The sequence below is a fragment of the Phaethon aethereus genome, assembly GCF_964289735.1.
Source record: "Phaethon aethereus genome assembly, chromosome: W".
Taxonomy (NCBI): domain Eukaryota; kingdom Metazoa; phylum Chordata; class Aves; order Phaethontiformes; family Phaethontidae; genus Phaethon; species Phaethon aethereus.
In genome coordinates, this window is record NC_138581.1 from 13,072,048 (window position 1) to 13,098,569 (window position 26,522).

General features: G+C 45.5%; 1 protein-coding gene across 1 annotated transcript; it reads right to left on the reverse strand.

The window, feature by feature from the left end:
* Nucleotides 1-8,358: 8,358 nt before the first annotated feature.
* Nucleotides 8,359-25,602, reverse strand: LOC309415167 (insulin gene enhancer protein ISL-1-like). Its single transcript, XM_082012605.1, has 6 exons — nucleotides 24,111-25,602; nucleotides 23,146-23,335; nucleotides 20,018-20,277; nucleotides 17,775-18,061; nucleotides 16,205-16,372; nucleotides 8,359-8,908 (listed from the first exon to the last, which is right to left on the reverse strand). The coding sequence occupies exons 1-6, from the start codon at nucleotides 24,136-24,138 to the stop codon at nucleotides 8,792-8,794; spliced, it is 1,050 nt and encodes a 349-aa protein (XP_081868731.1). The 5' UTR covers nucleotides 24,139-25,602; the 3' UTR covers nucleotides 8,359-8,791.
* Between the last annotated feature and the right edge of the window lie 920 nt (nucleotides 25,603-26,522).

The window sequence follows — 26,522 nt, forward strand, 5'->3', positions numbered from 1 at the left end:
TAATTCCAGGCTAGTGGCCCCATTATCCCAGCATCGGAGCAGCCAGGTGACAATGTGCTCACCTGGACGACGGCTGAAATCCTTTCTCATATCTCGCAATTCACTCAGGGATAGAGATTGGGTAGTTACCGTCTCTTTTATGAGTTCTTCCTCTTCCTCATCTTCAAGCGATGACCCGCTCTCTTCCCTCTTCAGTCCTTGTGATGGCCCTGCTTCAGAGCACTCTGCCTCCTCACTCTCTTCCTCTGCCTCCTTCTTAGCAGAATCTTCCTCCTCCCTTACTAAACGAGCTGACTTCCGCTTCCAAGATTTCTTCTTTTGTACAGGGGCAACTGATGCTGGGATGGGCTGGTTCTCTGGTTCAGCTGCAACAGTCTGAGTAGCTACAGTGCTTGTTGCAGGGGTTGGAGTAGTCACAGTGGCCGCCGTAGGGGTTTGAGTAGCTACAGTGCCTGTTGCAGGGGTTGGAGTAGTCACAGTGCCTGCCACATTGCCATCAGACCCAGAGAGCCTCTCTGCCCTTTGCACAGTGTTAAATAGAGCTCGGTAGGCATGGGCCAGGCCCCAGCACATGGCAGTGATTTGTGTCTCCTTGGAGCTGCCAGGCTGACAGCATACTTCTTCCAAATATTCTGCTAGTTTATCAGGATTCTGCACTTGTTCGGGAGTGAAGTTCCAAAACACCAGAGGTGCCCACCGCCCCAGGCATTTGCCCATGCTGTTCCACACACCCTGCCATTCATAACTATCCAGCCTTGGGGCAGATCTCCGGGTGATATTCTTAAATTGCTTGCCAACCTTAGACAAAACCGAAACAATGTTCCCCAGAAGTAGCAATAGAGGTATTTTAACTACCCCAGGGTGTTCAAAATACAGAAAAATTACTGTGATGAAGGAGGAAATGTTATGATAGAGGGTAGCAAAGGTACCATTCTGCATTTCCTCCATAAAAAACCTTTCAGAGGCAGAAGATAATTGCTAATCGTCTCCACAAGACTGTAGCCAAAATACAGTAACGGCTTTAGTACAGAGCTCAGATGATACCACATTAAGCTCAAGGTCAGTGCTCTAAAAACAAAATTCACAGGCGAGACATTACTAATCATCGCAGAATGCAGCAGCCCGCAGAAACCAACACCGATCCTTAACATGTACAGCAAAGATGAGAGCTCTCAAGCCTCGAGCCCCACGTTGGGCGCCAAAAAGGACTGTCGTGGTTTAGCCCCAGCTGGCAACTAAGCACCACGCAGCCGCTCGCTCACTCCCCCTCCCGCAGTGGGACGGGGGAGAGAATTAGGAAAAACCTCGTGGGTTGAGATAAACACGGTTTAATAGGACAGAAAGAAAGAAGGGAACAATAATGATAATACCAACAAAGGAATGTACAAGAACAAGTGAGGCCCAATACAGAAATTGCTCACCACCCCGTGATCGACAGCCCATCCCCGAGCAGCGATTTCCGCCCCCCGGCCAACTCCAGTTTATGTACTGGGCATGACGTCGTATGGTAGGGAATATCTCTTTGGCCAGTCTGGGTCAGCTGTCCCGGCTGTGTCCCCTCCCAGCTCCCTGTGCACCCCCAACCTCCTTGCTAGCAGGCCAGCACAAGAAGCTGGACTGTCCTTGACTGCTCAGCAACAACCCAAAACATCAGCACATTATCAACAGTTTCTCATCCCAAATCCAAAACACAGTCTCACACTGGCTTCTGTGAAGAAAACCAGCTCTATCCTGGCTGAAACCAGGACATAGGGTCAAATATGGAAAAAAATGAGGGTGGTGGAAAGGAAATTATTTTTTTCCCTACAAAATCACAGCACTTATTTTATACCCACATGTCTAGGGGAGTTTTGCTACAGTGAGAACTGGACTCAAGCTTTCAAAGCTATGCATTCCTGCTTCACTAGAGGTTAGCAGCAGATCCTTCACTATCTTCACGGAAGGCTCTGTGTAAACTAGAAAGTTTGCTCCTGCAACTCCTGATTCACTAGAGATATCTAATATTAATTACTTCAGATTACTTACAGTAAGCACTTCCAGGACTAGGACCTCAGTTTGTGTCTTCAAGTTGGGGAAAAAATGTTTGGGCTCCAAATACTGGAGCATTTTTTTGAGTGTCACATATATTGTAAGATCTTCTACATACCATTGTATCTTTGTAAAAAAAGTTAATTTATGGGCTGTAGTTAAAACCTTCATAAACTTTTCAAGTTAATTCCCACCATATTTTACTTGATCATGCACAGTGACACTCAGTATTATGTCTATATACCTGTTAAGTTTAACACTTTTCAAACAACACCTTGTATTTGTGACAGGTAAAAATAAACATGAAGTTTTACAGTGGGGAGGGAGTAGTATCAGGATCATGGTTAAGATGGTTAAGATCCCTTTTCTAGGGAAATGTTGCTCTCTTGATCCTGAATGCCCTGAGTTATTGGGAGTTTAAAATGGTTTAAATGTGTTTGATGGCAAACTATTACAAAAGCTTTGCAATATAAATTGCTCTGTATGTGATAAACTGTAAACTGTTGTGTTCATCAAACTTTGTGTCAGATGAAGTTTTCTTAAAGCATTAAAGTTTAGATGGTAATGCTAAGAATGAAAGAACTGTGTAGTAAGATGGAACGGCATGATAAGAAATCGTTGCTTAACACCTTGAATACACCTGGCTACAAGACAGAACATGCCCGGCCACAAGACAGAACATGCCCTGAGGTAGAAGGGGAGGGGGGAGCGGAGTAGATTGCAATTGGAAGATTCGAAAGAAGGCGCGAGTGAAAACGGATTGTGATTGGAGAAACTGACAACCGACGAAAAGTATAAAGAGAGGACTGAAAGACTGTTAAGCTGCCGGCCGTTGGTGGAGCAGGAGACTCCCCGGCCGCCCAGCGCTGTTTTGCTTACTTGTCGCTTGCTTTAATAAATCAAAAAAATTCTAATTGACTAGTCTCTGTCAATCAATTGGACAGGTAAATTATAACACTGTACATGAAGAAATTTGCAACTACTAAATCTAGAAAACAACACTTATCCAGAAACCTACTAAACTGCATAGAGAAAAAGTTCTACCCACTAGCAAATGTCATAATTCCACATTAGCAGACTCAATTACAGCATCTGCTGCAAATAGCATACCACTGCATCATAGTTATAGCAATCAGTTTTCTTCCAAAATGGAATATCATGGCCCTGAACTCAACTGCACTGAGAAATTGCACAGTTTGGAGAGGAATCGCACAGATTTGCAGCAAACCATTTTGCGTTACAGTAAAGAAACATCAGAGGTGGTGGATGGGCTCATGCACTGTTCAGAAACCTGGAAACCCACTATCCACCCACCCAATATGCTAGGAGAGTTTGAAAGCTCAAGAAAACAAATTAATAAATAGAGTGACCAAAAGATGCCTCTCTCTCCCTACTTTCCAAAATTCTGTTTGCTATTGAGTTAAATGCTTTTATTGATCCCAACTGCATCAAACAAGCTTTACAGCTTGCAATATCCACAAACCCGGCATAAAGGGGCTAATACAGAAGGCAATTTTCTACTCCCAAAGAAGATCTATCTAAATTGACTTCCTCTCTCTTAATTGATTTGTTTCGATCATTCCTTAATGTTGGTGAACAAGAGTGAGTTTGGATATTTTTTTCCATTCTCTGCAAAACTGCAACTAGAAAAAAAAATAATAGCAGCAAACACGCGGGGAAAAAAAGGGGAGAGGGGAACCCAAAAACCAAAATAAAACCACCATAGCACTTCTGACCCTAGCGGGGCTCGAGTGCCCACTACCACATCCTGCCGCGGAGGTGGCCTTCTAAAAGGGGGGGGAGACAGGAGCAGCTGCCGTGGCAAGCAGCAGGCTATAAGTTTTAGCAAACAGCCCTTCGGGTTACCCCTGCCCGGCAGCCGGGGAGGGGGCACGGCAGAGCTGCAGCCGCGCCGTCTCGGAAACAACAAAGGGGGCTGTAAAGCTTTCAGGTGGTGGGTGTATTTGTTGTCGTATCTGCAAGGTGCGGTGGCTCCTCGGCAGATCCCAGTGCTGCTGCGGACATTAAGAAAAGTCTCTTTTGGCTGATTCCAAAACCAGATAAGGAGCCGCCGAGCCACTAGCTCTGTCTAGACTCCGGACCTCACAAGTCAAACGAGTTGTTTGGATTAGCCTTGGAGATCTACCGACCTGAACAGCCCTCCTAAAGAAAAGCCACAGTAACACCATATTTTCCTCTTCCTATTGCTGCCCGAGGTCTGCCCGGATATAGGAGCTGAGCTCTGCTTTGGTCCGTGTCACTTATTTCTGGAAAACTTTTCCGTCGTCTTTCTCACCCACAAACACGCCTTGCCCTGTTTTGTCCAGAACAGGGAAAGGCACTGATTAATTTTACACCCCTTTCCCGTGCAATATGGAAATCTCAGTCACATAGGCGAGCTTCCCCTGGAGCCTGTCTCCTTAGGAGCTACCTTCTCCGCCTGCACTTCACAAATCCTGGGAGGTGAGGAGTGATCCTCCAACAGGGATGGCACACTGGGAACTGCTAAGTTTATGTTTGTGGCGCCTGAGCTCAAACGGTTATTTAGTGGCTTGTTCTGTTATCAAGAAAACAACAATCAGGAACAATCAGTAAACAGGATCTTTTTCCAGCCCCTTTATTAACTACTTACAACTCCGCTGAAGCACGCAAAGCGCCCAGCAGCGGCGCTTCGCACCATAAAACGCTGTTGGCGTTTCGGGTGTGCGGGTGGGGCGAGCGCGGGGCTGTGCCTGTGAAACCCGCCTGGCACCGCGAACCCGGAATCTGGTTTGGCTCCGTCCTGTGCTCTGCGCTCAGGCTGCGGCGGCCCGAGGGCTGTCAGCGAGCCCTCCCCGGGCCGACACCGCGAGGGACAGCCCTCATTCATTTCCCGCTACCCACTTTTGGGTGACCCAATGTGGATTTGTCAAGATATGTATGTATACATATGTATATAAAGGCAAGAACTTACTGTTGAAATGTTCGACTGATCTCAACGCTGGAGTTCATATGGTATTCTGCTTGTCACTCCTGCGTTGGCTGGAGATGCTGAGAGCTAATTAACTCAGTACAAATATTGAAATGAGAAGAGTTTGAATATTGGTCTCTGTGTGTACAAACAAAATTCTCAGAGAAAATACAGAAGACTTTAACAAACCTTATTTGACATTAAGAGAGGCTGCAGCAAGAAAAACGGCGGACCTGGGATTGTTAATTGCCGCCCTTGCCCGTATCGGAAAGAGGAACCAGAGCAGGAACCTGCACAGAGCACCATAAAGACACGCACACGCATTTCATAAAGAGGATGTTTTCTCTCGCTTGCACAAATCCTGCTGCCCAAGCTCAGGAAGAGTGTTCTCCTGAAGGCACTAGGAGGTACTGCTCGAAAGTTTGTCTCTATTTGCTCCACAGCGGATAATATTCAAAGTTGGTTGGGTTTTTTTGTTTGGTTTGGGGGGGGGGGGAATATGCCACAAATATATGAAATGGAAAAAGGAAACAAAGGCCATAAAAGAACCCCCTCCTCCCCGCAAAAGAAATAATCTTAAAATAAAATAAGACGAGGTTTGTTGAACTGAAGCTTCGGGGGTGGGGGAGGCTCCGGTGTGATCCTGTGGCCGCAGGTTTGCGCAGAGGGGCGGGCCGGAGTGGGGTGGTGTTGGCGACCGGGGGGACGTGCCCTGCGGCGCTGAGCCCGAGGGGCCAGAGACCCGGCCACCGCAGAAGCAACCATAGCTCCCCTCGAAAGTCGGGGGGGGGGCTCAGGCCCTCCGGGGGGGGCGCAGGTAGGACTCCCGCGGTAGGTGTGGGTGCAGGCACATCCCGAGCGGGGCTCCCGCCCGCAGCCCGCTGTAGAACCGAAGAGTCAGAGCTCGGCTGCAGCCCTCAGAAGACATACTATCCTGTGTGTTTCGAGGAGCAAGACACTCCGTTGCCAGCCCAAACGGAAGACCCCTGCCTCCCGGCGGGCCACTTATCTCGGCGGCAGTCCCAGCCACCGGGAGAACGCGCCGGGCCCGTGGGGCGCCACGCAGCCCAGTGCAAGGCTGGAGACCTTTTCTTTCTCGCAAGGAGGGACAGAAGCGACAGCCAAAATTTGCCTTTCTCTCCTGCGTGGCCCTCAGAGGCAACAGACCTTCAACGGCCCGAAGGTCCTGCCCGGGGAGGAGGGGGGGAGAAGGTGTCTCGGCAACGCCCCCGTGCGCAAGTTGCTCGTCCGCAGGGTCATCCCCACCCCAGCGTAACCCTGAGCCTCTCACGGAGCGGCCACACTTCCCACCTACGCGTTAGCCACCAGGTGGTAAAAGGCGAATGCAAAGGCCCCGTTTTGCCCTGACCTTACAGGTTTTCAGCGCCAATTAAAGACCCAAACTCCCCCTTTCCCCCCGTCAGTAAGAGCGACTCAAACAACTTACACGTTAGACCACCAGTCAGAAATGACACCCGTTCTCCCTCCCGCCCCCCGAAGCATCCTACCAAGCCTCTGATCCTGCATGAAAACACAAGGGTTACCGATCACACAGTTTAAGGTAGTTTTCATATTTATTTAAATATTTATCAAGTACTCAAAAATGTATTACACTTGAACATACAAAATGAATCCAGTTTCTAATCAGGATGATTTAAATCCTTGTATTAGACTTTTAACCTTTTTTATTTTCTTTCTACTGGTTTGTCTCTATAGCTGAGCTTGCTCAGAGTGGGCTGAGATGGTGAGGAGGGAGGAAAAAGGTTATGTTAAGAAAACATTTGGAGTAACTGTCATGCAAACCAACTTGTCTTTGTCAGACTAAAGATCTCTATATATTCCAGTTGTTAAGGATTTTTTTAAAGCAAGCTTTTGTCTCGAGCTGGCCGGGAGCACTAGGGAACACTTGGATTGGAGCAAAATCAACCCTTTCCTATGGTTTGGGGTTTTTTTCCTTCTTTCTACTTTTCCACAAGAAATCGCCCACATTTCTAGCTTTCACCACCCTCTACCCTGCAAATTAAAAAAATGAAGAGGAAGAGAAGAGAGGGAAGTTGACAGAAAATAAGGAATACCATTTGTGCAATTTCACAGCAATACCCTCTCAACCCTATTCCTCTTGCAGCATTTTTCAATCGTTTTGACAGCAGGCACTTATAAATAGTCATACTTGACTTGTTAAGCAAAAAGCGTCCCTTTTATCAGGAGCTTATACTTAACATACAAGTCGTTTCAACAATCTCAACGAGGCTTTGGTATATAGCACTTTCTTTTTACAATTATTCTTTTAAAAATAATAGAACTCAGCAAAAAGACTGAGATCCCAGTTCTTTAGATGTCTTAACGTTATGTCAGATCATGCCTAGAGTAATATCACTTTTAAGGGCAAGGGATGAGGGAGAGAACAAGAGAGTTTCTAACATTATCAGTTGAAAGCTAAGGCATCCAACTAGCCCTGATATAGTTGTTGAAACGGAACTTTACAAGCTGGTTGTTAATACTTGCAATAAAATATCACACTCCTCTTATTCACTAATGAGCTGCTTTGCATGCAATATTTTATTTCAGGTATTTTAGCTGCTAACTTGTAAATATTTAAAAGAGGGAACTTTGTTTATTTAATATTAATATTATTTTCTCTATTACAAACACTTATTTAGTGAAATAGTCCTGAAGATATAATAATTCTATATATGGCGCTTTTATTTCACATAATATTTAAGAAAAAAGACAAAGCCCACATAGAATTAGACATATAATTCAAAGATCACGGTTCAACCTTTTTTCTTTTTCTTCGGCAAACAAAAAAACAGAGTTAAATGACATGAAAAGTGGCAAGTCTTCCAATAATAAATAATAAATTTCCTTATAATTTTGCAATGCAAGAGCAAAAAAAGGATTTTTTTCCCCTTTTTTTTACTTTTTAACTTTTTTCTCTTTATTGAGAGAGAGAAAGAGAAAGAGAGAAAAACAGTCATTTTAACCAATTATTATATACATCTTTGGGGGAGGGGAAGGTTCTTGGACAGACACATTTCAAACATAATCCCGAGACGCTTTGTGGCAAAATAGAGGTATACCTTGTTGCAATGCTTTTATAAATTGGTTTTTAAAGAGGAATTCAAAAACCTATTTTCAATCACTTCAGACTCGATAGAGGATGAATCTCAACCAACCAAAATCAAAACCCCACTACAGTACATGCTAGAAGAAACGCAGGAAACAACCCCTTGTTAGAGTCAACTAAAACCAACATTGCAAACCAATGCAGCTCCACTTTCTTGCAATAAATCTTTCAATAATGCAGGGCCAAATTGTCTCTTTCCTGATGATGGAAAACCTACTGGAGCTCCTTTTGGCAAGGCAATGACCAATACAGACACAGCACTATTTGGATTGGGAGGGAATAGACAGAAAGTCCCTCTACCTTGGTTTCTCCCTATGATGTGCAGTCAAATGAAAAGATAATTTTTTTCACTTTTTTTTTTGAGATCCATGAGTACAAATACTTTACATTTTGAAAATGTCTTTTTGATCCTCCTCTGATGACTGAATAGCACAGGTTTTGGTTTTGTTAGTATTTATTCTAGTAAGATCCCATGATTGTCTTCACAGTGTTGCTACCATATTATATTGTCTTTTCAAACAGGACTCTGTTCATTTCATGGAGCATTTCCTTGTTAGGTTTATTACAGGGTTGTTAAAGACTTTTCCCCCCTAAATTTCGGAGTCCCAAGTGATCACTTTTCCACTCTCTCCAACAGGGGTGATGGTAAGGGCAAAAACAACAACAGAAATCTGAATGAATGTTCCTCATGCCTCAATAGGACTGGCTACCATGCTGTTGGGCGTATCTGGGAGCTGAGAAGACATTGATGCTACTTCACTTGCAGTAGAGTTGGAACTGGGTCCTCCTTCTGAAAAATTAACCTGCCAAAAAAAAATTTTACAACTGTAACAATCAAAGAAAAGTAGCAGGGAAAGGCAAAGAAGAACACAAAAATAAATATACAGGCATGTAGCCGAATGGCCTGATACATCCCCAGGGGAGGCTGTGTTACTGCTTGTTGCTTTGTTTAGTTTCCCCATTGACTTCATAGGAATCTTCTTCAGGCCTTCAGCCAAATCACTGAAAAAAAGCAAGTTAAAAACAAAATTAAAAAAAAAAGACTGAAAAATCAAGCAAATAAAAACCCAGTCTTATTAATGAGGCCTTCTTCCCTGTCTTGCAAGAGTGGCAATCCCAACAGGATGTTCTAGTCAATTATTTAAGAGTGCATGTGGTTTTTTTGACACAAAACTGCAACGTTACTTTTTTCCCCTTTTGTACTTAGAATAAAATAAACCTGGAAGGAGCATCCAGGAGCAGAAGGCATTTGAAACAAGCCATCTTCTTTCATTTGTGATTTGAAACGGGTAGTATCTCTTTTTAAAGAGAGTCAGTTTGATAAAAAAGGTCACATTTCTCCAGTCTAATGTGCCCCGTGGCTCCCATTAGTTTAGGAGCAGGAAAAGGCATGATTTGAAGGGTGGAGTTTTGCTAATCCAAAAGCATTTCTTTGACACCTATTTAGCTGGCCGATCCTGTGATTAAAGCCCTTTCCAGTTTAGAGAAGTGCCTTGAAAGGTCGATGAACTGTCTTGTTCCATCCACAGTTTTCCTTTTAACCCTTTTCAGTATCAGACATTATGCCCAATATATGTCAATATCTGTCTATCTAATCATCTATCTGTCTATCTATATGCGTGTGTATATTTGGGCTATCCATCTTCCATTCTGTCTTTTTTTTCTTTTTTAGACCTACTCCTTACAAAAACTCACTGCCATCAAAGGTTTTTAAAGTCTCCTATTCTGTTAAGGCAGCTGAAGTAAGGCAGGCAGCTGAAGGAAATAACATTCTCTTCTGTCTGCTTGACAGCTTGATTAAAGCAAGGAAAACTAGTGGTTGCTCTAGAGGTAAGATAATGCAAACATCCCCACTGCTGTGCTACAGCTTCCGAAGAGAGCACGGTGTGCCAGGGGAGGCAAGCATGCTGCGGCCTACCACTGGAGGGGAATAAAAAAGCAATCCTGTGAAAGAATGTGATACTAAACTGAAAAGGTCTGAAAACATTTCTAGGCATGGCTATAAACCTTCATTTTTCCGTCACTTCATGTTGAAAAAAAGTGCCCAACAGATCAAAAAAGGGTCTATATATTAATGTTTCATCATTAAGTATTATTTTGAATCACTGAAAAACCATACACAACATACCTTATTATTTTAAACAGCTGGTTTTAACACACTTAGGCCAGGAAATTGAGTTAAGGTTGAACTTCTGTCCTTAATTCACCTTGTTGGGCCTAAGTATTGCAGATGATATGGTCCCATATAAGCTGCCAAATGACGTAGGCATAAGGAAGTGAGTTAAGAACAGAAGATCTCTTAAAATGACTGTTTTCTTTCAGCTTAAGGTAGTTTATTATATTGTTTGAATTTTTCACATGAATACATACAAACAATTCCCTCTCTGAAGCACAACAGCATAAGCTATATATATGTATATATTTGTGTGTATATATGTATATATAGATACATAAAGTTATATCTAGAGGTACATGCATAAAACAAGTTTTGATTGGGCAGGGCTGGCTCTATTAGTAGATCCCCTGGTGTTGATTAACTAAGTGGCTTTTGCTAAATGTTTATCCCAATGTTTGAATGCCCCATCACCCATTGCTCTCAGTATAGTCTTTAACAGTCCGTTGTATCGTTCAATTTTTCCGGAAGCTGGTGCATGATAGGGGATGGGATATACCCACTCAATGCCATGCTCTTTGGCCCAGGTGTCTATGAGGTTGTTTCGGAAATGAGTCCCATTGTCTGACTCAATTCTTTCGGGGGTGCCATGTCGCCATAACACTTGCGTTTCAAGGCCCAGGATAGCGTTCTGGGCGGTGGCATGGGGCACAGGATATGTTTCCAGCCATCCGGTGGTTGCTTCCACCATGGTAAGCACATAGCGCTTGCCTTGGCGAGTTTGTGGAAGTGTGATATAGTCAATCTGCCAGGCCTCCCCATATTTATATTTCAACCATCATCCTTCATACCAGAGGGGCTTTAACCGCTTGGCTTGTTTGATCATAGCGCATGTTTCACATTCATGGATAACCTGTGCAACAGTGTCCATGGTCAAGTCCACCCCTCAATCCCGAGCCCATCTGCGTGTTGCATCTCTTCCCTGATGGCCTGAGGTGTCATGGGCCCACCGAGCTATAAATAATTCACCCTTATGTTGCCAGTCCAGATCCACCTGAGCCACTTCAATCTTAGCAGCCTGATCCACCTGATGGTTGTTTTGATGTTCTTCAGTGGCCCGACTCTTGGGTACATGGGCATCTACGTGACGTACTTTCATGACCAGATTCTCTAGTCGGGCAGCAATGTCTTGCCACAATTCAGCAGCCCAGATGGGCTTGCCTCTGCGTTGCCAGTTGCTCTGCTTCCATTGCTGTAGCCACCCCCATAGAGCATTTGCCACAATCCATGAGTCAGTATAGAGATAGAGTATTGGCCATTTTTCTCATTCAGCAATATCTAAAGCCAGCTGGATGGCTTTCACCTCTGCAAACTGACTTGATTCACCTTGTCCTTCAGCAGCTTCTGCAACTCGTCGTATAGGGCTCCATACAGCAGCTTTCCATCTTCGATGTTTGCCTACAATACGACAGGACCCATCAGTAAACAGGGCATATTGCCTTTCGTTCTCTGGCAGTTCATTATATGGTGGAGCCTCTTCAGCACGCGCCACCTCCTCTTCTGGCGATATGCCAAAATCTTTGCCTTCTGGCCAGTCCATGATCAATTCCAAGATTCCTGGGCGATTGGGGTTTCCTATTGGAGCCTGCTGTGTGATCAGTGCGACCCACTTACTCCACGTAGTATCAGTCACATGATGTGTAGAGGGGACCCTCCCTTTGAACATCCAGCCCAGCACCGGCAGTCAGTACCAATCACTTCTGAGGCAGCTCGAACTCCTTCATATGCTGCCAATATCTCCTTTTCAGTTGGAGTATAGCGGGACTCAGATCCCCTATATCCTCAACTCCAAAACCCTAAAGGTCGACCTTGGGTCTCTCCTGGTGCCTTCTGCCAGAGACTCCAGGTAGGGCCATTCTCCCTGGCTGCCATGTAGAGCACATTTTTAACATCTTGTCCTGCCCAGACTGGTCCGAGGGCTACGGCATGAACTATCTCCCGGTTAATTTGTTCAAAGGCTTGTTGTTGCTCAGGGACCTATTTGAAATCGTCCCTCTTCCGGGTCACTTGATAGAGAGGGCTTATAATCAGAATGTAATTTGGAATATACATTCTCCAGAAACCCACAATGCCCAAAAGTTCTTGTGTTTCCTTTTTGCTAGTTCGTGGAGACATAGCTGTTATTTTGATGATCACATCCATTGGGATCTGACGACGTCCATCTTGCCATTTTATTCCTAAAAACTCAATCTCCTGTGCAGGTCCTTTGACCTTACTTTGTTTTATGACAAAAACAGCTTTCAGAAGGATTTGAATTATTTTCTTCCCTTTCTCAAAAATGTCTTCGGATGTGTTGCCCCACACGATGATGTCAACAATGTATTGCAGGTGCTCTGGAGCTTCACCCTGTTTCACTGCAGTCTGTATCAGCCCATGGACAGCTGTTTCATTTCTTCCATCTCCAAGGCAGCTATACCAAAAGCCCACTGGTAGACTTTTGGGTCCTTGAAACACCCTCTCCTGAGGTAGTCTATCCAAAGAATACACAGAGCATCTGGGCCAGTCACAATGGGGTGCTTCTGCCACTCATTCCCAGTTAGGCTCACTTTGGCCTCCAGTACAGTCAGCTGTTGGGATCCCCCTGTCACTCCAGAAATACAGATGGGTTCTGCCCCTATATGGCTTGATGGCATTAGGGTACACTCTGCACCGGTGTCCACTAAAGCCTTATATTCCTGTGGGTCTGATGTGCCAGGCCATCTAATCCACACAGTCCAATAAACTCGGTTGTCCCTCTCCTCCGCCTGGCTGGAGGCAGGGCCCCTCTAGTCCTGGTCATAGTACTCGTTACCCACTTCTTGTAAATAGGAATCAGAAGTCCCTTCAAGAGGATCAGAGGTGAGATCAGCCCTTCTATTCTTTCTGGGGAACTGCACACTGGAAAGTGGAGCGATGATTTTTCTGGAGGAACCTGAACCCCCTTTTGTAATTGTTTTTCCTTGCAGCTCGCGTACTTGTGCCTCTAGGGCCGAGGTAGGTTTTCCATCCCACCTCCTCATGTCCTCTCCGTAGTCACCCAATTGAAACCACAGAGTGGCTCGCGGTGTGTATCCTCTATATCTTCTCTCTTGAACAGAAGAGCGCTTACTCCTAATGGCTGAGACACTGGTCCGTATGGGTGGGGGGTAGGGCATATCCTCTTTGAATTGCTGGAACTCCCGGGACAGTTTCTCTACAGCAGAGACGCAGGCCCGTAGGGAGGAAGAGAGACTTTCTTCGTATTGCCGGAGTTGGCCAGCCAATTCATCCACCGTTGGTCTCTCTCCGTCTTTCCAGGCCATTACTGCTAATGAGTTGGCATATGATGATGGTGCACCCCGTACAAACTTCCACCACATAGGTTGCGTGCAAATGACTGCATCTGGATCTTTGGATGATTGCCCATTCTCCAAGACACCATAAATCACCTCCAGCACAGCTAGCTCCCTCAGGTACTGGATACCTTTCTCCATGGTGGTCCACTTGCCTGGGTGGCATAGAACATCTTCCTTGAAGGGATACCTTTCCTTCACACCCGACAGGAGTCGTCTCCAGAGGCTGAGGACTCGTGCACCTTTTCCAATAGCTTTGTCAATGCCCCCTTCCCTAGAAAGGGATCCCAGCTGCTTGGCTTCCCTACCCTCTAATTCCAGGCTACTGGCCCAGTTATCCCAGCATCGGAGCAGCCAGGTGACAATGTGCTCACCTGGACGACGGCTGAAACCCTTTCGCATATCTCGCAATTCACTCAGGGATAGAGATCGGGTAGTCACCGTTTCTTTTATGAGTTCTTCCTCTTCCTCCTCTTCAAGCGATGACCCGCTCTCTTCCCTCTTCCGTCCTTGTGATGGCCCTGCTTCGGAGCACTCTGCCTCCTCACTTTCTTCCTCTGGCCCCTTCTTAGAGAAACCTTCTTCGTCCCCTACTGAAAGAGCTGACTGCTGCTTCCAAGATTTCTTCTTTTGTACAGGGGCAACTGATACCGGGACGGACTGGTTCTCTGGTTCAGCTGCAGCGCCTGTCGCAAGGGTTAGAGTAGCTGCAGTGCCCGTTGCAGGAGTTTGAGCAGTCACAGTGTCTGCTACAGGGGTTGGAATAGTCACAGTGCCTGTCACATTGTCGTCAGATCTGGAGACCCTCTCTCCCTTTTCAATAGTGTTAAATAGAGCTCGGTAGGCATGGGCCAGGCCCCAGCACACTGCAATGCTTTGCGTCTCCTTGGAACTGCCAGGCTGACAGCATACTTCTTCCAAATATTCTGCTAGTTTATCAGGATTCTGCACTTGTTTAGGAGTGAAGTTCCAAAACACCGGAGGTGCCCACTGCCCTAGGCATTTGCCCATGCTGCTCCACACACCCTGCCATTCATAACTATCCGGCCTTGGGGCAGATCTCTGGATGATATTCTTAAATTACTTGCTAACCTTAGACAAAACCGAAACAGTGTTCCCCAGAAGTAGCAATAGAAGTATTTTAACTACCCAAGGGTGTTCAGAATACTGAAAAATTACTGTGATGAAGGAGGAGACATTATGATAGAGGATAGCAAAAGTACCATTCTACATTTCCTCCATAAAAAGCCTTTCAGAGGCAGAAGTATAATTGCTAATCGTCTCCACAAGATAGTACCCGAAATACAGTAATGGCTTTAGTACAGAGCTCAGATACCACATTAAGCTCAAGGTCAGTGTCCTAAAAATCTCCCAGGCAAGACATTACTAATCATTGCAGAGTACAGCAGCCTGCACAGAAGCTAACACCAATCCTTAACATGTACAGCAAGGACAAGAGCATGATGCAAATCAAATAAACTGGTATCATGACATACAACCATTATTATCTCAAGTCCTTCAAGCCCCACATTGGGCACCAAAAAGGACTGTCGTGGTTTAGCCCCAGCCGGCAACTAAGTACTACACAGATGCTCGCTCACCTCCCCCCTCCCCCAGTGGGACGGGGGAGAGAATTGGGAAAAACTCATGGGTTGAGATAAAAACAGTTTAATAGGACAGCAAGAGAGAAGGAAACAACAATGATAACAACAACAATAATAATACTGAAAAAGGAATGTACAAGAAGAAGTGATGCCCAATACAGCAATTGCTCACCACCCGGAGATCGATAACCCATCCCTGAGCAGCGATTCCCGCCCTCCGGCTAACTCCAATTTATGTACTGGGCATGACATTATATGGTAGGGAATATCTCTTTGGCCAATCTGGGTCGGCTGTCCAGGCCGTGCCCCCTCCCAGCTTCTTGTGCACCTCCTCACTGGCAGGGTATGGGAGTCTGAAAAGTCCTTGACTGAGTATAAGCACTACAACTACTTAGCCACAACTAAAACTTCAGTGTGTTATCAACATCATTCTCATACCAACTCCAAAGCACAGCACTATACCAGCTATCGGGAAGAAAAAACAACTCCATCCCAACTGAAACCAGGACAATGTGTATATATAGATATATAATGTTATATCTAGAGGTGCATGCGTAAAACAAGGACTTTGACAATTTAATTAAGTTACTCATGTTTGTGTGACAAAACAAGGACACAGACTGACATTGCAATCATATATTTAAAATGCAACCTATAGTATAAAGGGAAAATTGGCCCGAAGGGCGGAGGGGCAAATTTTAGAAACTGCTGTCATAAATGTACATACAATTAAATGACAAGTAAAGAACGCTTTAGTTCTCTGGATAGAGGTGCTTTCAGTTTTCAGGAGTGTGCGAGCTGAGTTAGTCTCAGACCTGGGTCGGGCCTTATCCATTTCTTACTGAACTCGGCAAGAGTTCTGCTGTGCACTAAGGTAGATTTTGCACCAAGCCCTATTAAATCAGTTCGAGTCGCTGCATTTACAGAGTGCCATAATGCCCACCTAGGGAATCCCATGTTGCTCTGTCCTGGGTACAGGCTGGTTTGCTCCAGCTGGTAACCAATACTTACTAGTTGCTGAAAAGCAGGTTGATCTATGTCACTCTGCAATGAGAAGTCACTCAGTACTTTCCAGGGTGGCTGGTAACTCTGCACCTCCACCAGGTTCACCTGTAAACCACTGTCATGTCTCTCCGGACTAGCAGCCACCATCGAAGTTCCTGTCATCCCTTGGATATTCTGTGAACAGCCCAGCAAAATATGTTAATGAGGTTGGTTAGCTTTATTGTATACAAGCACTGAGTCAATAAACTGCTTTCTGTTTTATCTATACAGTTGCTGTCACTTGTGTTTGCTTTGTTAATCTGCTGTGAATGTTTTACTCTATTCTACTCTAGGTCGGCCTATTTCTACCTGCTGCATTTATCACAGTGAAAGTTTACTTTCTTTCCCTTTAATCCTCGTATTTCTCTCAAGGCATGCCCCCCCCCCCCCCAAGCTTTCTTAAACGTGAGCACTCTGTATTTTGGCTGCTGATGCACGGCTCGGCACAAGAAACGGTTAATCATAGAAAATTTGCATCCAGGCTGGTTTTGTTCTGCGTGACCTTAACTGGATCATATATCCATTGCATGGCAAACCTGGGGTACATCAATACTATGCTCTTTCAAAAAAAAACAAACAAACAAAAAAAAAACCCACAACAAAACCCCAGCCCTCCCAGTATGCCCTGTGGTGCAGGTACTGTGTACAAAATAACATGAAACCTTGACGAATAGATTGTTCAGGTGAGTTAATAAGTTAATAACATCATGTTTTATTTCATTCCAACAGGGTAAAATGAAACTCCTTAAATTCCACTTAACTAGGCAGCCTTATGAATTAATTGTCATTCTCAGGTCAGTCAATATACAGAGGGAGAATAAGAGACTACTTCAAGTGGACTAACAACAACAGCAAAAAAAAATTTAGCTTAAAATGGAGACGGCCAGTTTGCTATGCTGAATCCAGCACTTTCTGCTTGTTTGCATCACACGTGCATATGCCCACAGACAAGAACTCAATATATTTCTATGCAAGAACTATATATATTTTAAATAACCTGTAAACACAATGGTAATTTCATAAACTTTGCATTGCATTTGTCTTTTTCTACAGTAAGTGCACTGACAAGCATACACATTGTAGTATATAAAGTGCTAAGAAAATACATCCAATTTCCCTTTTACTCATGGGTTTTACTTCTGGGTTTACTCCTGTGTAAAACCATTGAGAGAGGGCAAAAGCGTCATTTTCCCCTCAAGGAGTCCTTTGCATTTGCAATATAAATATTACACAAGGCTGGGCTTATTACATCCCATAAACTCTGCAGGTCACAATTCATGCTGCAGAGAAGTTAGTCTAACCCACTGCATATTCTTAGCCCCACAAAAAGACATGTGTTCGCTTGAGTTGCCTATATCAGCTTCTCACTGTGGTGTGTTTTAATTGCACTGACAGCAGAACAAGGGAATAATAGTTAAGTGGTATCTTTTTGTTTGTTTTAAGGGAGGTCCCACAAAATCAAAAACATCAAACCAACCCCAGAGACTGGCCAGGCATTTCTCCTTGGGAAGCACAGTCAGAGGCTGAAGCCACTTACAGTTTTGTCATTGGGTTGCTGTTGCTGAAGCTGCTTCATCATAATGCTCCTTTTTTTGTCCTTGCACCACTTGTTTTGAAACCAAACCCTGATGACCCTCGGGCTGAGGCCAGTCATTTCTACCAGTTGCTCTTTCATGAGGGCGTCGGGTCTGGGGTTTGCAGCGTAGCAGGTCCTCAAGGTGTGAAGCTGTTTTTCATTAAGGACAGTCCGGACTCGGGTGGTCTTCTCGGGATGCTTGTGGATGTGGGGTCGCAGAGCTGGCTGTCTGGCAGAGACAGGTTCTGCTGTAAGGGGAGGGAAAGGGAGGAACAGGATCCCCATGAGTAGAAAGCAGGGAGTCTGCAGAATCTGACTCTAAGCTGGTGAGACAGGGGGAGGCGGGGGGGTGATGAACCCTCTTTCAGAAACCATTCAAGCAGTTAGATCTATTGGAGCTCCTGCAGCCTCCGCTGCTTTATGCACTAGTGGAGTGACAGGACTGACATTTCTGACTCCACAGATAATTAATTTGCAAAAACAAACCACCACCCCCTGAAACCCTTAATGACAGAGGCTTGAACCTGTATGAGACTTGACAGGGGAGGGTGAGTTCCCTACAGTGTGTGTGCACTAGGAAAGGAGGGGGAGGGGTTTATGTACTTATTTCCTGACAAATCACCAAAACAGATTTTTGTTCCAAAAAGTAATAAAAGAATACTTCTTAAATTAATCATAATTCGGGTATGCTTCTTGTATACTGAATCTAACTCAGTTTAGCCAGAGGCCACAATAACCTACAACAGCTCCCGACATTTTGATGCTTCCAAATCAAAGCAAAACAAGCCAAATCCACTGCACCATAACCATGGAGGAAAATCCCGTGAGAGCCCTGTATCCCAGTGCTCAGGAGAGGGAGGTCTATCTTAGAAAGTGGAGGTGCCAGGTGAATTTATGTCAGCTTTCAATGAATACTTAAAAAATATGAATGTATTGCCAATTCTTTAAAAGGGGAGCAAACCTAGCAACTCATGGAAAACGCCAAGAAATGCAAAACAACGGGTAACATCATATCAATTAATAAAAGTATTCGTGTGATTGTGCTATTCTTCTGTGTATTGTGTAGCTGTAGCTATCTAGATGTAATATGACCCAGTCAAGGGAAAAATTACTTTTTTTTGATAAAACCCTGGCTAGTTAATATTCAAAAGTGCTCACTTTTGTACAGTTGGGTTCCAACTTCTCTGATTATAACAATAAATCAGCAAAGTCGATGAAGATAATATGAAGGCTTCAATTATTAGCAGTGTTGTACCTGCAGACACAATATGCCTTTCAGAGACATGCACAAACACGCTATAGGGAGCACATACAATCTCTCTAAAATACTGCAATGATCAGCTACGCGATTTTTTTCTCCCTATATATAGATACGTCACCTGAAAGCAGCTCAGAAGCAGGAAACGAGCCCATTTAAATATAGCTGTGTTTGTAAATAACCTTTCAAGTTACAGTTACTTGCACAGCAATAACGCCGGCCAACCTTGTTTTGTCCAGCCTAGTTTGCTTCAAAGAGATGTTCCTCTTCCTAAAGCTAAGCGTCTCTGAGTATCTGATGTACACATCGAGAACTAAAAGTGTAAGTAAAGTTGTAAGGTGGGAAGACTCTGAAGTTACAATGCTGAGTTTTAAGATTAAATTCTCATCAAATCACATAAAACATTTCAAGAAGGCAGAGTCACTTTAAAAGGCAATTACCAAAGATTAGCTTGTTGACAGTTTTAAGTTACGGCCTAAGTGCTCGCCTGTAGTTATGAAGTCTATCTCTTTTTGGACCTCGCTTCCTCCAGTGCTTAAATCAGCTTTTCCACATGCTCCGGAGACAGAGGGGTCTGTCCTTTGCCGCAGACCTACTCTGTGCATCGGCTCGTTCGTCTTCGACTTAGGCTCCCGGCTGCCCCGGGCTCAGTGGGGGCTCCCGCACCCGGTGTCTGGTCGGAATAGGAGGTGTGCACACTGGCGGGGGGTGCAGCCCGCCGCGGCCCCCTGCGCAGGTGTCTCCGCCTCACACATACCGCGTACACAGGCGTTTCTCCCAGCAGCCGGACCCGCGGCAGCCCCGGGCGTGGGGCACGCCGCCGCTGTCTCTCCGTGGGGGCGCACGCTCGGGGCCGCCTTTCCGCGGGGGCAGGACCCCCCGCCAGGAGCCGGGCCGAGCGGCGCCAAACCCCGCGGGCTTCCGCGGCGCCGGGTGTGGACGGTACCTGCCATCTGCAGCGGCCGGGCGGGGTGCAGGAGGCTGAGGGGGTCCCCGGCGCCCAGACTGGCCCGCTCCACCACGTCGTGGTCCGCCCGGCAGAAGAGGCCGTCCTCCCGCAGCGCGAATTCATCGCCGGGGATGAGCTGGCGGCTGCAGGCCACGCAGCGGAAACACTCGATGTGGTACACCTTGGCGCGGGCGCGCATCACGAAGTCATTCTTGCTGAAGCCGATGTTGCACTTGGCGCACTTGATGCCGTATAACCTGAGCAGGGCCCAGCCCAGAAAGAAGGAGAAGGGAGGGAAGAAGGGAGAGCACGGGAGGGGGAAGGGGAGAGCAAGGAAAGGGCGAGGGGGGTGGGGGGGTAAGAAAAGAAGGGGGGAAAGAGAGAGGTTATCACTCTCACTCGTGGGCAGCCCCGTGGCCCCCCGTACACGCGCCACACGCAGTCCACTAGTTAAACAAGCCTTGAAAATACAGAAGCCACAAGAGCAAAGGAATAAAATGGATTCGTTTGCTGCCGGTGACCTGATCCCTCTCGCCGTAAAAGACGGCAGGGACCGGGACCCGGACATGCCAGTGGGCAAGGAGAGGGGAGGGGCGGCGGAGGTGGAAGGAGAAACAGGGGAAGAAACAAAAAAAAGACCCCCTTCCTTCCCGAGGACATGCCGACCTCTCCCTCCTGCCCCAGCGCCCGGGCTGCACCAGGCGAGGGGCCGTCCCTGCCCTCTCCCTCCCTCCTCACGGCGGGGGGACCTGACCTAGCCTGGCCCGGGGCTGAACCGGACCGCCCTGGTACACGGGGGAAAGGCGAGGCTGGCGAAGCTGCCATCCACGTTTGTGGACAAACGTGCCAGCCTCACCAAATGCTGTTATTTATGCAAGGACTTCTGCCCTGATGTGTGCCCGGGCTCCCGGCAGCTTAGCCTCTGACACACGGCAGGGGTGGCTCTGCCAGCGGCCGGGGCTCTCTCCCTTGTTCACCAGGTTCATTTTATACAACAATATAGGCATACACACACACCTGTATACACGCTCACATATATAGTAGTGTAACTCCCCTTCCCCGCCCCCTACTAAAATGCATTTTCGGTGCTTTGGCTCTGCAGCCTGCCCCTACCTCAGCCTCACTGCTCCATCTCCCCTCCTGCTCACGCTCCCACCTTGAGCCGAGGCTCAAGACCTCCAGCAGGAGTGAAAGGGTCACTTCTCGCTGACAGCCCCACACGGCCAATAATGGGTTTCTGGGGTTACATGCTGGAATGGGTGGCAGGTTCCTTGTCTCCCGTGGAGGAGAGGGGGACAGTTCACCCATCAGTAGATAAACATGAGAAAATGCTCCAACTCGGGTGTCTAGAACTGCACAGTCTCTCGGTTCCCAGCGAGTGCTCCTTAGCCATCCTCCTTGATATTAAGTAAAATTAACATCTTTCTGCAAATGTACGAATACACACACATATACACGCACACAATCCACAAAACTGTAAAAGCTGTTCTTAAAACTGAGCTAATATTCATCCCCACACATTTCCTCACCAGTACACTTCATTAGAGATAGTCATACATTAAAGATGTATACTTGTGGGTACAGATGTTTATTTACACACATCTTTTGCTGCTATGTCTATGGAGGTGTACTCAACCTATATTCAGAGCTACATATTTCTGAATCACAACGTTTTGAGAAGAAAAAAAACCACAAACAGATAAACGGCAAAAGAACAGCGCGATCGCAAAGTGTATGCATTAATAGGTACAAAAATTGGGGGGATTGCCCACGTCTGACAATTATAGATTGGCTCATGGTCTAATTCAAAGTCGACTTGCACATAATGTACATCTTTTAAAATTGTAACAAATTAAATGTATTGTGTATTAACTTAAAAGAGCTGCATTTTTTTTGTTTGTTTAAATTTCACTTGCTGAGTTCTTGCAGAAGGTGAGCACATCTCAGTCCCAAATGTTTTCCTTTCATTTGAAATTAGTGAAAGGACGAAAGTGTATTGTTTTTTCGCCATAGTAAAACTTTGAGAATAATCTCACAACATGACTTGAAGGAATGATCTGCTTATGAACTGTGCACTGGAGATGGAAAGACTCAAGTGCTTTATTTCAATTCAGAATTACAAAGAAACTAGAAGAGATATCTTAGGTGGCTAGGTAGGTACTTGCTCCCAAAACTTTCTGTAAAAAATAAATACTGTCCATACCTCAGTGTCATGCAAAGTTCTGGTTTGGCAAACCCAGTAGACGATACTGAAACAGATCAGCATGATACAGGAGCACAAATAATAAACACACTCGAAATTCCTGCTTTGGTTTCTCTACAGTGTCAGGATCGGCAACTCTCACATTTTATCAGTTACCAGATTTTAATGTGAGGAAGGAAGCTGTTCCATTATCTAAATATACCCAATTGTTTGCAAACAGATAATGGACAATTTGATCTGCTCTAATTCATCAGTATAGATAAGAAAGGACAGTCAGATATCACCAAAGGGGTTAATATTTTAAAAGATTAAATGACAGTTATTTTAGCGAAGAAACATTTTCGGTCTAGGTTTTAACCTTCCCACAAAATGATCTTTCATTCTGAAGGAAACCAGTTTCGGTTTTGTTTTTATTTGTGTTTGTTTTTGATAGGCCTAGTTTATTTTTTTCCCCATATATTTATTCTTACGGCATTCATGCTTAAAGTGCCTTTCTTATAAATGCCATTTTGCCTTTGCAAAAATACAGAGAGATGCATTTCTCAGGTTGTGTTAAAAAGCGATCAGTTCTGTGTTACTCATAATATCTACACTACTGAAAATATTCTCCATTACCTACGATTTCCCACTTTGTTAGAATCACAGGATGCATTGCCAAAGTCCTCAGGAGGGTCCCATACAGTCGCTAGCTATTTCCGAATGTGGTTTTGTTTATACAGAGATTTGTATTTGAATTTGTGGAATAAAAACTTGATGACTTGAACTTTTTTTCCTCATCTGTCTATTTATGGGGAAATCACTTTAAAATATACCAATTGTCTTTTCATCCTCTTTCTCACAATTGCTCCTTTTCCTTCCTCTGTCAGATTTATAAATTTTTAAAAAAATCTCACTGAAGAATTAAACAACGTAAATGGCATACCTGATATAATCTCTTTTACAGTAGGTTTTGCCATCCCTAACAAAGCACGTACAGGTCTCATCCAAATATTGATTACACTCTGCACACTTCAAACATGCCGCATGCCATTCCAAATCCGGAGAAACCCTCAGAATATACTGATCGTGAATTTGATTGCCGCAGCCAACACATAGGGAAATCAGGCATTTTTCTGAAATGAAAATAAATACACGATTGACTAACCGTTTTATCTCTTATAAACACACTTTTAGTGTTGTTCCCTCATGGGGCGTACTCTGGGGGTGTTGTTGTTTTTTGAACTTTTGAATGGTAATTGAAGTGTGCCATCGTTTAGAAAGGAGGTGGAACATGTTAAAATCCAGATGTGAACAGTCTTCGGGGTGAAGGTCCTCATTTCGCAAGCCTTGCACGGAATCACAACTCCAAACTCCCTCGTGGATTTATTTTTATTTTATTATTTGCTTGTTTGGATTCCTTTCCTTACGGGGAGAGCACCTATATGTTTGATTTCATTTTTTAAGAGGCTCTGATTGGAAACGTCGAACTCATGGCTGGGTGCGCTTCCCATTCAGACTTTTGCCATAGAGGAGGGGACTCGAGGCTGCTAGCAAGAACAAGCATCATTACGGTTGTCACTTGCTCTCTTTTGCAAATCTAATGCTAATTCCCCTAGACAGACTAGGTGCTGGATAGTTAAACAGCCTCACTGCAGTCTGGCACGAAGAGATTTTAAGGCTCCGTGGCTGGAGGTACCATTAAAATCCTGCCTGCTCCCTAAACTTTAAAAGAGAGCAGGACCCCATGTACAAGGCTACGAGGTTAAAACACAGCAAGCATGCAGGGATGACAACAAAGGCACCTTATCTATCATTCAAATGAAGTTCAGCTCTTTATCAGTTCTCCTGCCTGAGACGATTACAATAGATAGCACATTTATTCCAACAACAATAAAAATTCCGCCTTACTTTTTGGTGGGTCTCCCATGTCTCCCATATCTGTAAGAGAGTGTAATGTCCACAGTGAAATGGTCTACGGTTTCGTTTTAAGACCTCAAAGCAGTTTTGAGAGCTGTCGCTAATAAAAAAAAAAAAGTAGAAGTAGTAATAACAAAAGAAAAAAAAAGACTCGAAATAAAAAAAAAAGGCAAAACAAAACACCACCGGCGTGGGAGATACTGTCAGGGCTGCGGAGAGGAAATGGGGCGCGGCGGGGTCCGGCTGCGCGGAAAAGTCACAGCACGATAGTGCCAGACTAGGTGCTGGCGGCTCGGTCACTCGCCTCGCCCTTATCTCTTACTCAAATTTCTCTGCTCCAACTCAGCCCGCTCGCCATTGGCCAGACGTCATGCGCGGGGACGTCAGGCCTGCGCGGCGCCCATTGGCTGCGAACAGCACGGGGCAGCTGTTCTGATTATCATATTTCAGCGTCAAGCAGTGCGGTGGCCCCGGCTCGGGCTTTCGGAGGCAACTTTTCCTCGCTCCTTAGTTGTATTTCCCTTTATACTTTTTTTCTTGTCTCTCTCCTCCATCCCTGCTGCTTATCTCCCGTCACACCTTTCATTTTCCTTCCCGGCCCTTTCTGGCTCCTCCACCTATTCCCCTGTTCATGCTCGCTGTGCCATATGTACAATTTCCGTATGTTTGGGTGTTTTTTTGGGGAGGTGGGGGGTTAATTTAGCTATTTCCTTTCCGAGCGTTTATTTTTCCTAGGCGTAGCTGCCCTGAACAGGGAGGGCAAGGCAGGCTGACTGGGTATGGCCCCAGCCACGAGATGGGACTGTTTATGTTTTTCCTCCAGCCTTCTTCTCTCTTAAAATCCTGGACAAAAGCTTCATATATTTCTGTTAAACACAAGGTCGAAGAAGATACAAATATTTACCTTAAATTGTCTCTCAGCATTCCCTCCATTCTATTTATGTTTTTCGATCCCTTTTAGATCCTTTTCCTTTCCTTCTTTCTTTTATTTTTTTTCCCAGTCTGTAAATAGAAATGCATCCTGTGTTTAAGACGGTTTCGTAGGTTGACCGGGAATGGAGATTCGTGGAGAAAAGTGAAGAACTTCTGCCTTTCCCCGTGGAGAATCCCTTAAAATTCTTATTTTAAAAAAAAAGGAAAAAAAAAGGGAAGACGACACGAACTCTGCCGTTTGCGCGGCTCTACAGCGCTGGTCCCCGGAAGCGATGTGGGAAGCCCAGACCCGAGAGCCGCAGCCGGGCGCGGTGCGGTTGCGATGCCCACGCCCCCAGCTGCGCACCAGCACACGGCACCCCGTAGTCTGCTCCTTTCAAAGAGCAGGCTCCGCTTAGACTACACGGTGAGTTTCCTTTGCGCGAAACTGTACCCGCTCCCGAGCGTGTCCACCCCAAACCCTTCTGAATCCTCCCACCCCCCATCTTAAACGTCCCCTTTGAGTTTGTTTAAATCCCGTTTTTGTGTTCTGATCCATATGGACTGTTACACCGCTCTCATCAACGTAGTGTATAAGTGCCCTCCAGTCACTACTCATCAGGAAAAAATATTTTTTCTAAGTCTTATTGTTCTAAAAGGCAACCGACGAGACTAGAGTTTGAGTGAAAGAGAAGCAAAGTTTCTTCACGCGGAATATCTTCCCGCGGGGAAAGATGGTTGCAATAAAACAGCCAAGAAAAAGTTCTGAAACTTGCATTTGCTGATGAGACAGCTACTAAACAACAGACCTAATTTAGTTTGCAAGTTGTTTTCCTTTATAAAGCTGAGGAAGCAAACACACCCTCCAGTTTTATTTCAAAGAAGAAGTGGGACCCAATGTTGCCACTTGTAGAGATAACAATGATCTCAAGATAGTGTCAGGAGGTAAAGATATGGTTGTAAACACACACAGAGTTGCTTTACATATTCGACGTTTAAATAAACAGTGGGAAATGCAACTCTACTAGGTGATCACTTCTACATCCAATAAACATATGTGTGGCTGTATTTATGTATAAGCATATATATATGAAACTGTTTATATATACTTTATAATTCCGTGTTTTAGCTGAGTAAACCAAAAACAATTATCAGGAATTACTGCTGATGCTGGCAGCTTCAGACAGCCTGGCACGTATTTGGGACAAACCTTTAGTAATGGGCAATTTCACTTAAATGGACTCGGACTGCGGTGTCGCCCCTGTGCCGCTCGTCCGGGCTAGATGTGCACCGCCGTGCCCCCGCAGCCCGCAGCGTCCGGGCGCTCATCCCGCAGCCTCCGCGTCTCGGCACGGCCGCCTCTTCCGCAGGATCGCGGTGCGCGCCTCATCGCCCGCGGGAGGCGTGTTACGGTGCTTGGCGTGAGCAGAGGCGGCACTCATCGTGGCGAGGGCCCCGTCCGGTCGCCCCTTCCCCAGCCGACCTGTCCCC